Genomic DNA, 17311 nt, shown 5'->3' on the forward strand with positions numbered 1-17311 from the left:
ATTTCAAACATTTAGGCGACGAAATTGCTTGGTCTTTACAAGGTAACCAGTAGAAAATTGACCAAAAAATTTTACAATAGCATGTAACGGTATCGCTTAATACAAAAAAAACATAATACAAAAATTATCATAAATTATCATCGTTTTCCACATATAATTGTTCACAATGTCTCAACATGAACGAAATGCAATTTCTGAAAATGCGTTTGACTGTGGCCTGTGAGTCTAATTTTACTAACATGTAACGTGCGAAAAGTTACAATGTATGAAATAAATAAATCATTTAACCATTCTTTTTTTAATTCACACCATTCATTAGGCACGCACTTAAATGTTAAATATGCCTGGTCCCTTCTGCGTTGTACCAAAGAAAGTTCCACATACATCATACACCGAGTGATCAGCAGTTTTTACTGCCAAACAAATCCGAATGTTTTCAATCTATAATGTAAATCTTCACAAAATGTAATTCATCGAAGTTTATCCTCGCCGGGGGTCGTTTTTCTTTCAGGAGTGACTCAACATCAGCACAAGCAGAATCCCGATTGTTTCGGCGTGATGTCGTTGGAGCACCATTTCGATCTTCACGCTCTATCGTCACTCTATCGTAATTACGACGGTTTCGGCGACTTCAATATTTTTGGGTCCGACTGCTACGGACCCGAAGGTTTTGGAATTTCCGAAGACGCGACCAAGCCGAAGCAGCAGCAGCAGCAACAGCGAGAGGACGGACTGCGGAGGTATCAGTGTCCCAAGTGCGGCAAGAGCTACAAATACCCGGGTGACATGAAGAAGCACATGCGGTTTCAGTGCGGCCAGGAGCCGAAATTTGAATGCCCTTACTGTCGCAAACGGACGAAAGTGTCGTCGAACATGTATGCGCACGTGCGCGGCATGCACAGCGATCTTCCGCTATATATAATAGACTTGAACAAATAACTCCTCGCCCTTTAGCGAGACGACGACGTTCGCCATCTTTCAAACCGACACACATATGAGAACTTACTTAATAAGTTGTGATATTTCTTTATATTTTTTTATTCACAATTTTTTATTCACATTGTCATGGCATTTGACCTGATTTATGTACCTCTCGTTGTACTTCGAGAAAACTTCTCGAAGGTACACATGTACACACATTTGTACGTGAAATAATATTTACGATAAAAATATGGGACTTAATGGGGCCTGGGCATAATGGGGAAATTATGAAATTAGGAATAGGAATAAATATTAAATTTTAGAAATAAAAATTCAGAATAAAGACCAAACGCACAATACAAATAAGTATAAGATATGATTTTATACTTATTTATTGTTATGCGTAACATTTAATTTTTATTCCAAATTTTTGATTTCCACAATTTAATATTTATTCCTGCTTCTTTGTTCCAGGTCTTTGTGCGCAGGCCTTAATTATTACTTGTAGAAAATATTATCGTTGATCTTGTGTTAAATCGCACATTACAAATAAACTTATAAATAACATTATAAATAAATAATTTAACGTTGTGCTTGATACACCATTCCACAGTATTTCCTAGATGTCTACAGATCGGTCCCAGGAGTCTACGACGGAGTGGCTACCCCCCTACTTTTATTTAATTTCGTAGTAATCCATATTTCTGTGTGTGACTGTGATACACGCGAGGCTCGATTCCCGCGAGTCTCGATTATGTGGTAGATGATCGAAGAGCATGGACGGAAATGTTTCTCTCTATCCGATGTCGTGACTTAGACCCGGCCATCTCGCTAGCCGCCACTAACTGCAGCCCAAAATTTTCGATTTTTTTTCTAGATCCGCTTTACGGGCAGATACACCCGTCGTCTTACATACATCCCCAGGTAATGCCGGGTGGCGGCGTGACCGGGGAGTCCTATCAGCCGCGAAGAGACAATCTGAACGCGATGGAGGACACGGAGGACAACACGTATCTTTACGTCGACTCGACACGTCGTCGGGAAACCGCCGTGGCCCCCATCCCCACGACCCGCTGGCACAGCGTGGTCGTGCAGGGTTCGATCGTGAAGAAGAAGTTTCATTGTCCCAGATGCAACAGCGGCTACACCCGGCTCTCGGATATGAAGACTCACTGCCAATTTCAGTGCGGCAAGGAACCGCGGTATCAGTGTCCGTACTGCACGAAGAAAGCCAAGTTCTCGTCGAACATGTATGTTCACGTGCGACGGATGCACAAGGACAAGAAGTTGCAGATCATCGATCTCTATAAGCAGTTGTCGAGAGTGCGCTGCTGAAGGTGAAGGCTGATGATGAAGAGACCAGGCGCAGATTTCTATGAGGATTCTCCGCACGATTAATAAAATTGCTGCGCAAACTTAAAGCTACATGCTTTTATAATTATATATTGAAAAATAGAGCAAACTGCCCATAGGAGGAATATATTGCGAAATCCCGTAACTTAAGTCATAAAGTTATTTATCTTGTTGAATATTTTTTTTTGGATAATTTGAGATATTAACGATTGTTGCGATTGTAATTAGTTGAAAATTAATACTTTTCGACTCTTGAGTGTAATAGCTTCGAGATTGATATAAAAAGCCATTCAAGTTGTATTTTATGACTGTTTAATATTAATAGCATTTTAAGAAATAAGCTTTTTTATATGATAAAATTTGTTTTTACATCAAAAGAGAAAATAATACGTTTGATACGTTTGTCAGTGATAGATACAAATCAGATTTCTTGTTGCACAATTAATAATTTTTCTATAATATGATTTTAGTTAAAACGAATATGTTTATATATTGTTATAGGTTATTATTCGATATGTTTATACGTTATTATGGTTATAATTCATTTTGTGATAATCGACAGTGATAATTTAATTAATTAGATTACGATATATATATAAATATATATAAATATATATATATATATATATATATATATATATATATATATATATATAAAATATTATAATAAGTGTGACTTTTCATTATTGTTTTAACTTTTTCGTAGACGAATTTTTTGGAATATTTTGTTCAGTTGAAATAATAGAAAAATTAAAAATATAAAGCACTTAAAAAACTATTTGTCGATTTTCATCCAAAGTCGACTTCATCTTTATTTAAATTATTATTAACCATCCTAAATGAATTAATCAAATTGTAAATTTGTAAAAAAATTAATTTAAACAATTTTTATAAAATTTTTATAAAAAAATTAATTTTTTTTCAAAGTTGTCACTTTATTTTTAAATACAAAAAGTTTTGCAATTTTATACATTTTTTTTTAAGTTTGTTGATTATACAATTATATGAAAATTAACAATATTTTTTATTTGTTTATTTCAGAAATTACTGGCTCCATTTTTCTCGTCATTTAATAATTTCAGTACCTAGGCGCTTCAATTACTAATTAATTATGACATAATTATTTTGAATTAATTATGATATAATTATCTTGAATTTTTTTAATTAAAACTTTTTTATATGGTATAAATATAGTAATGAAATATCCCTAAAGTTTGAAAAAAATCGATTCTAATTTTTTTATTAAATAAATTCGCGAAAATCATTTTTTTCAGTGTCTTAAACCAGGTTCCTCCTTAATAATATATAAAGCATATAATTTAGAATATATTTATAATATCGAGAGTTCTAGTCGTGAGTTCGTATTATTTATGTACAGAATAATTTATGGTTTTATATTTCTCTCTCTTAAGAAAGTTTTGTTATTAAAATGTTTGAAATAAATTTTCTTTTTTTATATATGTGTGTACTAACTCTCAATCTTTCCTAAATATTTCCGAAGTCCTTATTTCCTTTATTTCTCCTAATGAATGTAACGTCCTAATAACAATAAAAATATGCTTAATAAATGAAAATTAAGCGGCTGTAGACTAAAGGTCTAAATTTTTCGAAACCTGCAAAATACCTTTTTTTTTTGCGAGTAAACTTTTTTTAGTAATTGGTTTTTAATGTTATCTTTTTATATGTTTTTAGTAGTATTACATGATAAGATGTGCGATATTAATTGATACATGATGCTTTTCAGGAATGTACGAACCTTGGTCTTCGGTATTAGAAATAGAACGTAAAGAGAACGTCAGACGTCGTTACTGGGGCAACGTGAGAAATCCCTGTCCAAGATACCCTTGCAGTAATTGCCCGAGCACGTTCGGACAGAAGAAGAGCCTCCTCACGCATTTGAGATACGAATGCGGCCAACCTCCTCGATTCAAGTGCCCTTATTGCGATCTAATTTCTAAAAAAACATCGAACATTCAAAAACACATTCGCCGCAAGCACGAAGGTTACACGGTCTACGTACAGGACATCTGCCGATTAAAAGGCATTGTAACTGCATAATAAATTGCATATTTGCAGAATGCGTATATATACGTACATGAGGACTAACACTAACGCAGTTATAATTATTAATTAAGATTTGCATTTGTGATTTAATATTTATGTACATCGATATGTTGTATTTACTGTATACAAAAAATATACGAAATGCAGATATAACGCTATTACATTTTCAAGTTTGTGCTTTAGAGAATATATTATTTTATCTTTATTATTATTTATTTTACTTTGTGATAGAATTTTGGTTGGGAAGATGAATACTATTGTGATAATAAGTGATGTAATGAATTTACAAGAATTTAATTTAGTTTAATTAATTAAGGAAAATAATAGTGCAATTGTCGAATTAGTTTAAGAATCAATCTGCTCTATTTCTCACTTATTATAGCAGTGTTTATTTATCTTAATCCAGCGACGGATTTGTTGAAGCTCGGAAACGAAGAGAATTTTAGAAATCACGCGAAATCTTCTGATATCGACTTTTATTTTCAGGTTTCTATGCGTCCTTCGAATTGACGAGAAACGCGAACGACCGCTCTCGGAAATCTAAACGCGTGCAATTTCCCTGCACGAATTGTCCGAGTGTGTATAACAAGAAGGGCAGCCTGATGACACATCTGAGATACGAATGCGGTCAGCCGCCTCGCTTCAAGTGTCCCTATTGCGATCTCATCTCGAAGAAAACGTCCAATGTGCAGCAGCACATACGGAGGAGGCATAAAAATTGCGTCGTTTGGGTTCAAGACATCCAACATCCGTCCAACATTCGACATAATACTCGTGTCGTTTAATCCTGTGTGTTCGTCAACCGTTGCAACAATAAATTCAATATTTTATCCCGATCTCGATAAGATCCCGAAATTTAATGTGTCACCAACACCGATTGTCCGAATCGATCCTCATTCATCAATCAATTATGTTCTTCCATTCACGGAGCGAAGCTAGAAGATTAGAAGATTTAAATAATTCGAAATCATTATTCCTTGAGCCAACCACGCGCGATGTTTTTGACGGTTTGATCCTCCATAATTTTTATTTAGAATTATTGATTGCTATAGCGTATTATTTTCTTTTCTGCGAATTCGACTAAGCTGTCAAATCTAGGAATTTGAATTTGAATTTTTTCTCCCGCCCCTTTTCTCATATATATGTCGCTCTTTTTTGTCGCATATGCGTGTATGTCAACCTCTGTCGCAACTTGGAAGTCGAGCTCTTCTCATCCAATCTCTGTCAATATCGGATGGTGATTATGCGGCTAATTCTCTAACAAGGGCTTGTATTTTCAGTTTTCAGGTCTACCAGGATCTACGAGAATGTTCCGATGATTTCCTGTCCGAACTGTTCAAGAGTGTTCCTGAGGCAGAAGGGTCTGCGGGAACATCAGATATATCAATGCGGCCAGTTGCCGAGATTCCAGTGTCCTTATTGTAATCACCGGTCGAAACTGATCTCGAATCTTTACAAGCACGTGCGCTGTCGGCATCGCGGCCAACTAGTCTGGTCTATCGACCTGAAGAAATGAAATTCGGGTATCGTTTTAGTGTTTTAGCGTCGTCATCCACTATCAGATCCGATATTTATTTTTGATTGATACGAGATAACGCACGTTTGATAACTCTCTCAATTTATGCGACGATCCTGACAATCGCAAAGTGTGACTTGCGAACGGATATTTCCTTCACGACTTTATTACAGCAAAAACGTACAAATTCTCTAATAAATAACTAATATTTTTTTAAGCATCGATTTTCCCGCTCTTTCTCGTAGGATTGAGAGCGCGTTGCATCGATTGTTCGTCGCTTTTGCACCTCCTCTTCTCTGCTTACAGATAAGATCCTTTTCTTCGAGGGAACATTCATTAGCCCAAACACGTCCAGGTTGTGCAGGAGAGCTCAATACGGAGAAAAGTTTCCTTGTCCGAAGTGCACCAGCGTCTTCAATCGGAAGTACAATTTGCAGAAGCACCTCAAGTACGAGTGCGGTCAATCGCCGAGATTCAAATGTCCGCATTGCCTCTACCGCTCGAAGAAGACCTCGAATGTTCGCTCGCACATTCGTGGGCTCCATGCCAATTGCGAAGTTTATGTGATCGACCTGAGTGCGAGTTATATTTAATACGTATGACGGAAAAATATATTCCTAATATATTCCTAATATATTGTACGAAAGCTGAACTTTTTGCTTTGATTTAAATACTAATTAAAAAATTTTTTAGTATATTAATTCTCGGTCGGACACGTACCATTTCTTTCTGCGCAGCAGAATATATAATATTTTTAATTCTATGTAAATGGATTGTGAATTTAATTACATTTAATTATATTTTAATTACGTCTGGATACATTTTATTGCGCATCACAGGAAGACTCAATCAGCTTGGATCCATCGAGCCAATAACTTAAAACATTACCAGAAATATTTCGCATTTAATGGTTGTTTCTTTTTTTCTGCAAAATGCTCTTTTAAGGCTCTTTTTTTGTCTCTGTCTCCGCTGTTACGTCTATGCGTTACCACGTTATAAACGGGTGGCAACCCCTTGCTTAACTTTGACGACTCCGAACATGTTCTTGCAGATGTACATCTGGAACATTTGGGCGGCTTTAAGATGCCATCCAGCTCGAAGATCCACTCGCCGTTTCGGTTCCCTTGTCCACAATGCCCGAGTATCTTCAACCGGAAGAACAATCTCTACTCTCACTTGAAGTACGAATGCGGGCAGCTGCCGCGATTTGGTTGTCCCTACTGCGAATACACCTCGAAGAAATCGTCCAACATACGCGCTCATGTGCGCAGGAAGCATTACGGCTACGAAGTCGACGTGATTCGAGTTCCACTTGTCTAACGTCGCCACGGAAGATATGGAACGTTTCTTCTCTCTATCGAATTATCATTTCTCAAAAAAAAAAAGAAAAAAAAAGAAAAATCTAACTAAAAAATAATAATATAACTCGATAATTTGGTAGCTCTTACTATAATATAATTAATTTGTACATATTTCTTCTCGATTTCACATGAACAGGGCACGGTACATGTCTGGATGTTGTTTTTCAGAATAAAACAAAAATCGCACTGAGGTTATTTTTGTGAGGATATCTGAGGATATTTTTGTTATCGATTATTATCGCTTGCACTCATTACTTTTCTTCAAGGGAAGAAAATAGTTTACCGTGCCCCTCTCCCTTCTCTTCCATTCGATTCACTGACAATTTTTCTGAACGCATGAAGACAACACCCTCGCTTATCACCGTTACAACTAATTGCAACCGAAGAAGGTTTGATACGCACGAACCGATCATCGATCTTCTTCTTCCCTCCCACTCCGCTATCGTCTCTCTCTGTGTTCGACACGACGTGTCGCGAGGAGCTCTGACGCGAGCGGCGCGTCTTTTTTGTGTTTCAGGCCTGAGTTACTGTATGTTCACCGCGGGCATGCAGTCCGCTATACGAAGAAGCTTCATTCCCCCCTCGTACCCGTCGTCGACGATCACGACAGCCACGACGGCGACGGGGACCCTCGACGCGGACATGAGCGTGCTGAGGGTGCTCAGCAAAAAGTTCCCCTGCGCGAACTGCAGCAGCGCCTTCACGCGCAAGGGCGGTCTGACCTACCATCAGAAATTCGAGTGCGGCCAGAAACCGCGATTCAATTGCCCGTACTGCATCTATCGCGCCGGGCACATCTCGAACGCGCGGCGTCACGTGCGGAAGTGCCATCCCGGCCGGGACGTGTACACGATCGACCTGTCGAAGCAGCGCGACCCTTGAGACCAGGCACCGAAAGATCGGCGTCGTCCTTCGCTCCGAAGACCCTCCGAAGACACCACGCTCGTGTCGCGTGGAACACTCGAAACGCGATGCCGCACGTCGTACGCAAGATCTTTCTCCCGCTGAAGCGCCGCAGCTGGGAAGAACGGTAGAGATCCCGAGGATCTTGTTTTTTTTTGCCTTTACGGTATTGTTCACCGATTGCGAGGAATACCGTAAATGTTTCCTAGGATGTCGCGCGCGAGAGCAGATTGTACATGAACACAGATGTGTCTTCTTTTTCAGGGACGCGGTACGTCCTGGACGTTCGTCCGCAGTGACTGATGGTCACGTCGCATACTTGACTTCGCTTAAACGACCTGAAGAGTTGCGAGAATGGAAGATAATTATGGCTGTACATATCTCGTCTGTGTTTTTGATGAACATGAACTGATAATATAATTATTACCGTTTAAGATGTGTGAAAGGATCATCGATGCCAAATAACGTTTTTTTCTCGTTACGGATTTAGCTTTGGCGGCGATTTATACGCGGATATTAATTAATAAAAATTTGTAAATAGGTATCTCTACAGATATCTCTTGTTATCAGGAAATATAGCGAATCATTATATTCTATTACATGATATGAATAATGTTTTTAATTGTATGATAGATTATAGAACCTTGTTGATCGTACATGGAAGTTTTATTATGTCCACACGAAGATTCTTTGTGAGAAAATACTTAGGATTTTAGTATCATGTTTAAATACTGTTAAAAATTATCAGTGCCATTATCATTACTATTATTTCATTGTTTGTCGTTACATAGCGATAAATATATTTTGATAAATGTAGAAAAATTTCAATATATTTAAAATGAATAAATTCAGTTTCAGCGCCTTATTCAATGAATTAATAAATATATAATTCTTTTTTAATTATATTGTTTTTTATTTCTATATATCTTTATAACAACAAAAATCAATGATTATAAATACTTTAAGCAATTTCAAGTCTTTACACAAAAGATAATGAAGGCCAGACAGTCACAAAATATGCATAATTGAAAAATGAAAATCGACATAATTAAAAAATAATTATATGTTTATTAATAATAAGTTCATAAATAAGGCGCTGAAACTGAATTTAAGTTATATTTATTCTTTCTAAATATACTAAAATTTCTTTATATACCAAAATATATTTGTCTGTTTATAATTTATTCATATTAAAAATTAGATAAAGATTTATCACATTTGAAAGTATTGCTTTTATTTTTATTTCTATAAAGTTGTAATGAGTGTAAAAGAGTACGTTTGAACTATAATAGCATAATGCGATAATTAAGCTCACAAAGCTTGCGTAAAGCCTTCACGCGTAGTTTAAAATCTGGTTGGTATTTACATACATATCACAGATTATATAAGTTTACAAACCAAATTACTTGTGACTGTTCAGTATTATTAAATTAAAATTTATTTTATTTCAATAGTTAACCAATTGTTCGTTCCTAGTTCGTCTAGTGTTACAAGAGAGACAGCTCCAAATTCATTCACTTTTAAATTAAGAATCTTTTACTTATGCTTTATTGTACGCTTGTAAAGACCATGACTAATTCGTTTAATGAACTTCATTCGTTCATATTGTACATTGTACACAAATTACGCTATACTATATGTGTTCTGTACACATTCCAAATAAAATTTCATTATTAAATTTTAACATTAATCATATTTTAACGTCATATTTTTTCCCCTATGCAAAAATCTTGTATGTCACCTTTTCATTTTATACATATATTTATCCTTCTGACTTATGTACGAACACATAAGATTGGAAAGTATTGAATATATGCAGCTCTCAAAATTAAATATTTTAGTTTTTTTTTTTTTTTTTAACAAGGAATTATTGCATTAAAGAAAAAGGTGACTCTGTCGGAATTGATTGCAAGCATCTTACGTGAAACGGAACGCTGTTTGAAACTTTCCGATCTTATGCTTGGTGCCTCGGTGTCTCGGCGATCTGAACAGAATCTCGCGCGGATCATCGACTTGCATCGCGAGGTCCTCGCGAGCTGACGACGATTTCTGACAGGACGTCCCTTTCGCTTCTGTTTCAGACTGTAGTCTACCGATGATTTACGGGCATGAATTCGTGCCCGTTGTGATAAAGCAACACTTGACGTGCCACCAAGCTGTCATCGATGACAATTTCCGCGTTGAGAGACGGAAGTTCCCTTGTCCTAGATGTCCGAGTGTCTTCAGTCACAAGAATAATCTTTACTACCATTCGAAATTCGAATGCGGCCAGTTGCCGCGATTTAATTGTCCTTACTGCACCTACCGCACTAAACACGTGTCCAACGTGCGTGCACACGTGCGCAGGAAGCATCCCGGCAATAAAGTGTATGCCATTGATGTTTGCAAAGTAGGCTAGTAATATAAGATCAGTGTGGCGATGTAGAATCTTTTACCTTTCTGACGAGACGCTATTTTTATTCTTACAGACCCGAAAAAATGCAATTTCGTCTTTCGTATTATACCGATTATTTTTAAAAACGTAATTTCTAAGAATAATGTAATTTTGTGATTTGTGAATTTTGAATTTAAAACTTGTAATTTTTATTGTTTTATATTTTCTATTTTTTCTTCTGCAAATAGTACAACAATAAAATAATTACATGATGTGTGTATAAACAAAACTAGTGAAACCGTGGATTTTGAAATATGGACTATGAATACTGAAATTGGTAAATCTTTATATCAGGGGACACAGCTCTGATGAGCTTGATCTTGATATATGTTACAGAGATGAGAGTACTGATCAACTTTTCCTTATAAATTAATCGGCGATCTCGTTTAGTTTTCGAGATTTAAATATATATACATGTTGTCTTATATAATATATATATATATATATATATATATATATATATATACATATATTATATAAGACAACATATTATAATAAAATACAATATATACAGATTTTTTTTAGTTGGATAAAAATAATTTTTTTTGTCCACGCTCTCAAAGCTCTCAGGATGGGTCTCTAAATTATTTTCAAGCAAAAGCAAATTGTTTTGTTTTGTTGCTTTGAATTAATTTAAAGACTTTTTCTGGGATTAGTAAGTATGTGCAAAGGATAAATTAGATTAATATTTAGTAACACATATAACAAATACAGTAATATAAAAATGTAACAAATATTGGAATGGTTACATTAGTGTTATATTACAATTATATAACATTTTAGATGTGTTACATTACAATTACATAACATTTTATATTTATATGATTGCAATGTCTCATGAGTGAAATTACAACTAACTAACTAACATGTAGATGTTACATGTGTAACTCTCATGTTATGTTATATTGTTATATTCCGTTTTATTGCGACGATGTAATGGTTATATATTTGAGTTTGCTGGGAGGTGTTATATAAACAGAATAATAACAGAATAAATTTCAAAATTAAGCTTTATATAAATATCTCGAAAACTAAACGAGATGGTCGATTAATTTATAAGGAAAAATTGATCCTACCTTTATACTTTCTATCAAGATCAAGATCATTGAAGTTGTCCCTTAATGTAAAGACATATCCAGAAATTTTTTACAGCAAAAATTTAATTAAACTTTTAGTAATCCAATATTGGTATATTTACATTTCTATCAAAGGAGAAACTGAAATTAAAAATATATTTTGATATTTTATAAAAAAATTCATCAAAAATATATTTTGATTTCTCGAGATTGTGTTGATATTCGTGATATTTTTAAGAAAATGTTGACGAATTAGTCAAAAAATTAATATAAAGAGGAAATATAGAAAATCAAGAATATTTTGTAGTTATTCTTTACTGGGAAAAGAGATATTAATATTATAATTTTAAGCAAATAATGTTATAAAAATGACGATTCTAGTCGAACGTATGTACATATTATTGAAATGCACATACAGATGCAATGATATTATATTTTACATGATCGTTAATTAACGTGAATTTATTTATACGATGTAAGTAATCGTCAACTCGATCTTCGTTGTCTTTCATATAACGAAATTTGCAAAGAAAAATATATATTTCATTGTTTTTAATATATTGTCGAGGAAAACAATATTCTTGTGCCAATAAGTCGTTATATATATATATATATATATATATATACAAGCGTATTCATATATACTTATATATTTGTTTACATACATTTTTATACAAATATATTTATATCGTATTTTATTACATTTATATATACAAAGTTGTAGATGATTGTATACTAAACTATATATTTATAACCTATTGCGTTATTTTGTATCATCTTTTGTATTTTTAATTATTTATTAAAGTGTTTCTAATCATAATGCAGGCAGTTATGCATTCATTAAATTAGTAGTTTATGTAGATGACTTTACTTTGGAGTTAAGTAAGAAATAGGAAAATTATGATTTTTTTTTTAATGGATATATTACATTAAATTATGAATCGATTTTTCATATTGCTCGATGGATGTATTTTTTAGCCAATATTTTCAATCGTTACTCTTAAGCGTCGAGGCTACCTAGCAAAACTACTCCGTGTCTTGGTCCGCGGCAAATTCCGCTTCTGTAATTCGTCGTCCGTTTGCGTTCTGCGAACGCCGATACTTGCGATTATCCCGGCTAATCACTAGGACGTCTGCATTTTTCAGAAGGCAAGTACCCCCCGACTAGCGCCCGACGGAGACGCGGCGCGAATCAGTCGGTCCGTAAGGCCCAGCATCCACGCCAGGCCTACAGGCAGGTGTATTTCTGTCCGAGATGCGGCGGGTCCTTCAATTGGCGCTACAATCTCCAGCACCATCTGAAATTCGCGTGCGGTCAGTCGCCGCGGTTCAACTGTCCGTACTGTCCCTTCCGGACGAAGCACACGTCGAACGTGCGGGCCCACGTGCGCAGGAAGCATCCCGATTGCGAGGTCTACGTCGTCGACATCCTCAGCTGGCAGCAATGCGGCGAGTCGACGCCCGTTGCGTGAATCCGACGGAGTGACTGGATTTTCCTCCAGATAATAAAAGACGTCATCCTCAATCAGCTCGAAGCATGGTAGTCCTGAGAATATTGATCCCCTTCCTCCCACGAGTTACGGAAGACTCATGCCGGTATCATTAGAATGACGAAACGAGCGTCGTTGGCTATTAATCGCACGATTCATGATTTAACAAGAGAGTTTGTTTTATTGATCGCTCACGAGGTTTCTTCTTCTGTCCCCTCCCTCCCTCTCTCTCTCTCTCTCTCTCTCTCTCTCTGTCTTTCTTTCTTTTTTTCTCTCACTTTCTGTCAGCAACTGAAACGGGTCTAAAATCATAATAGAGATTTAGCGATGATTGTCAGCGGGCCGTATGGATGACAAAGATGTTCTGTGCTTTCTTTTGCAGCCTCGGTGCAGAAGCGCACGTGGCGGAAAGGCTATAGCGAATCGATCGTGAACAAGGCCGCCGTCAACTCGTCGCGCTATCAAAACGCGAGATCTTTCCCCTGCGGCAATTGCAACAGCGTGTTCAGCATGAAACATAATCTTCTGTATCACTGGAGGATCGAGTGCGGTCAGCCGCCGAGATACAATTGTCCTTATTGCGCCTACAGGACGAAACATCCATCGAACGTGCGCGCCCACGTACGCCGTATACATCCTAAAGACAGAGTTTACGTGGTGGACATACGCAAGACTGAGATGCCTTAGTTCTTTTGAATCCTTAAGCTTAAACTCTAGTTATCGATTACACATTTGTTATTTATTTTAAAAAAATCGACTTTGATGTTGCTCTTGTAAGGTACAACTTGTGAAGATATTTCCGAAAAATCGCGTTGCTACTTGTATTTCTTAGCTACGCGAAATTTTATTTATTATTTTTGTTTGCGTGCAATTAAAATAAATATTCAGAATTTTTATTTTGGAAATATATATATATATATATATATAAATATATAAATATATATATATATATATATAAAATATATATATATATATATATATATAAAAATATATATATATAATTATATATATATATAAAATTATATATATATATAAATATATAAAAAAAAATATATATATATATATAAAGAACATATGGCGATATATTATATACAAAGAGTATATGATATATATGAAAAATTTATCAATGATTTGATGATAAATAATTACTCAGTTACTTTGTACAGATTGCATATAGATTATCATTGTTTTGTATCAACTTTTTGTTTGTTATTATTTTTTTATTAAAATTATACTACATTATAGGTATATATTATATTGTGTTATTACATTACATTACATTATTTTAATTCATATTTTTTCTTGAACTTTCAATTATTCGTGCAAGTTTTAGGTTTAAATTTTGTTTATACATAATAAGAAATTTATCACTTTATCTTTAGCCAAAATAATTAAACAAACTAAATGTCAGATATAAGTATGTTGTTGAAAAAATTTATATCGGTTTTACTTTGTTTTATTCTTATACTGTTTTATATCTGTGCTTCTATGTTTGTAAGATAAGAGTTATCAAATTTTAAATTTATTAAGCAATTTTAATCAGGTAAGATATATAAATGAGAAATGCATACTATAAAGAAAATTTATGCAATATAATACTTCAACAAATATTTATACTGAAAAAAATGAAATTTTTATATATAATAATGAAAGACAGTTTATTTGTAGTTTAAAGTAATATGATACTTTAGATCTTCTATGTTTTTATGTTTTGTGTGTGTGCGCGTGTAAGTCCAAAATATTGTAACATACTAATAAATAACCCTTTACACGTATAAAATTTTATTATGTGTGACATCATCGGTAGTTGATTTTATATCAAAGTTTATCGAAAAAATGAATAAATCATTGAAATCTCTATTTTTATTTTTTTTTTTTATTTTTGTAGCGCAGGTAATAGATCTCTGTTAATCATGTAAGAAAATTTTCGATATATTTTAATGATGATGGATGACTTAGGGAGAAGTGAGACATTGAACACACTTTGCTGCGTATTCTCTCTCTCTCTCTCTCTCTCTCTCTCTCTCTCTCTCTCTCGATGCGATAAGTCGGCAAAGTTGTCTAATTTCCATGTTCCGCCTCGAATTACGTTGTGAAATTTTCTGTTCTCAGAGATTCAGCTGACCGTGCAACAATATTACGCGCATTCCGATCAATGCGCCTACAATCTCGACGGGACGCAACAGAGCAGGAATTATCCTTGCCACAAGTGCGGCAATGCGTTCACGCGCAAGAACAATTTGTATAATCACCTCAAGTTCCAGTGCGGCCAGTTGCCGAGGTTCAACTGTCCGTATTGTTCATACCGTACGAAGCATTCGTCGAACGTGAGATCTCATATACGCAGGATACACCCCAATGAGAACGTTTACGTTCTTGATATGAGCGACAAGTAGGATTATTATCCGAGATAAAAATCTTCCTTTGTTTCACAGAATTATCCCATTCGATTGGAAACATTATTATAATATTATTACAAGATTTATTTCGAAGCGATTGTGATATCGGTTAACAAAACGATTATTCGTTGCTTTATCGATTTGCGTATTTTATTTATTTTATTTTATTGATTTGTATACTTCGTATATTTTATTTGTTTTCTATCCTCTGATCCTTTGTAAGACATCAACTAACATATTTATCGTATATTTTATTATGTTTATTAATAAATGTCTGTCATTACTATTTTTCAAAATTCGCTTTCGTTTTTCTTTTCTTGACGGTATATTATAGTTATATCGACATAGACTGAACTTAAAGATTATATTCGACATTTTCTCAAAGCAAGATATTTGAAAAAATTTGTCTATTCGTAAGATGCGTTAGTCATAGATTTATTTTTGTAATTTAGCGATATATAAACTTGATATTGTATCTTGATATGTAATTGAATAAATTTCAAATATTCATTTATATTATCCTGCGGATCTAACGGAGTGCTTTTTCAAAAGATGCTTTTTTAAAGTTATATGTCTCGTGTCTTCTCTAATCCTTTCTTAATTACGCTTTGTTAAAAACGCATAAATATTTCGATTAAAAAAATGGCAAGTTATGGCGCCCTATCAATAATTAGTTTTTTGTTACAGGCATTCTTCTTAATCCCTGCTACGTTCGGCTTTCTCCGATCCCGCTGAAATACAGACCGCCCGTGAGCCGTAGTCATTTAGTGTTACGCAAAAAATTTTTTTGTCCGAGCAAGTGCGGACGTTCCTTCAGTATTCGAAATTCTATGGAAAAACATCTGCGTTATGAATGCGATTATTCTTCTCCTCTTAAATGTCCATACTGCAATTATTATTCGAGATGGCCTTCTATTGTCTGTGACCATTTGAGGAAACGACATTCTGTAAAGAACGACGATGAGTATATTTTGTAAGTTTTTTTTGGTTCTACTTGAAATGGATAAAAATAATCGTTAATTTTCGATTATTGTTGAACAAGCACAAGAGCAAAATGCAACTCTTATGTGTGTGTGTGTGTGTGTGTGTGTGTGTGTGTGTGTGTGTGTGTGTGTGTGTGTGTGTGTGTGTATGGTGTGTGTGTGTGTGTGTGTGTGTGTGTGTGTGTGTGTGTGTGTGTGTGTGTGTGTGTGTGTGTGTGTGTGTGTGTGTGTGTGTCTGAAATCTATCTACCAAAGAAGTAAATTATTTTCTGAATCTTTATTTTTTATATCTTTATTTTTATATTATTTTTTATTATAGTTTATATTGTTTTCATAATGCCATTCGTTACATTGTACTTAAATACAAACGTATATATGTTAAAAATATATATCAAAATACAGATTACACGGTATGAAAATGATGCAATAGCTAGGAAGATTATACGTTTGTAAATGTTATCATTTACATTTAATAATTTAAGGATGATTATATCAGAAAAATAAATCGTTTTAACACTACAGAATAGAATTTATAAGCATATCATTTTGAAGAAGCCTACATTGTTTCTTCCTTTGCGTCACTCGTTTCTTGACAATTGTATGCACGAAAAGAACAATTTTACTTGACTAGATACAAATGTGAAAATAATATTATCGCATCGTGAAAATAATTATAAAGAACATTCATATGTTGCAAAAATATAAAAAATTTTTGCTGTATATTATCATGCTTAAGTTATAATTATTTTGATTGCTCATAAAATTATTTTCAAGTCTGTATCTAGCCAAAATTTTAATTTCTAAATTTTTA

General features: G+C 34.4%; 1 protein-coding gene across 46 annotated transcripts in view; it reads left to right on the forward strand.

Moving 5' to 3' along the window:
• LOC105429033 (uncharacterized) overlaps positions 1-17311 on the forward strand; it is a 222470-nt gene that overhangs the window by 37389 nt on the left and 167770 nt on the right. Inside the window, exon 7 of one of the 46 annotated variants that reach the window (XM_089084967.1) lies at positions 12775-13168. The exons of 41 other annotated variants lie outside the window; for them this stretch is intronic. In XM_089084967.1, coding sequence (XP_088941093.1) covers positions 12775-13100 — 326 coding nt within the window. In that variant the 3' untranslated portion in view covers positions 13101-13168. Of the gene's footprint in view, positions 1-1798; positions 3733-4824; positions 5175-5618; positions 5998-6160; positions 6661-12774; positions 13169-17311 lie in introns of those variants that run through there. 4 more of the 46 variants (XM_011641716.3, XM_025218736.2, XM_011641711.3 and 1 more) reach the window with 4 other exon arrangements.

This window comes from Pogonomyrmex barbatus, unplaced genomic scaffold (genome assembly GCF_055798465.1).
Source record: "Pogonomyrmex barbatus isolate J1 unplaced genomic scaffold, ASM5579846v1 scaffold9, whole genome shotgun sequence".
NCBI lineage: Eukaryota > Metazoa > Arthropoda > Insecta > Hymenoptera > Formicidae > Pogonomyrmex > Pogonomyrmex barbatus.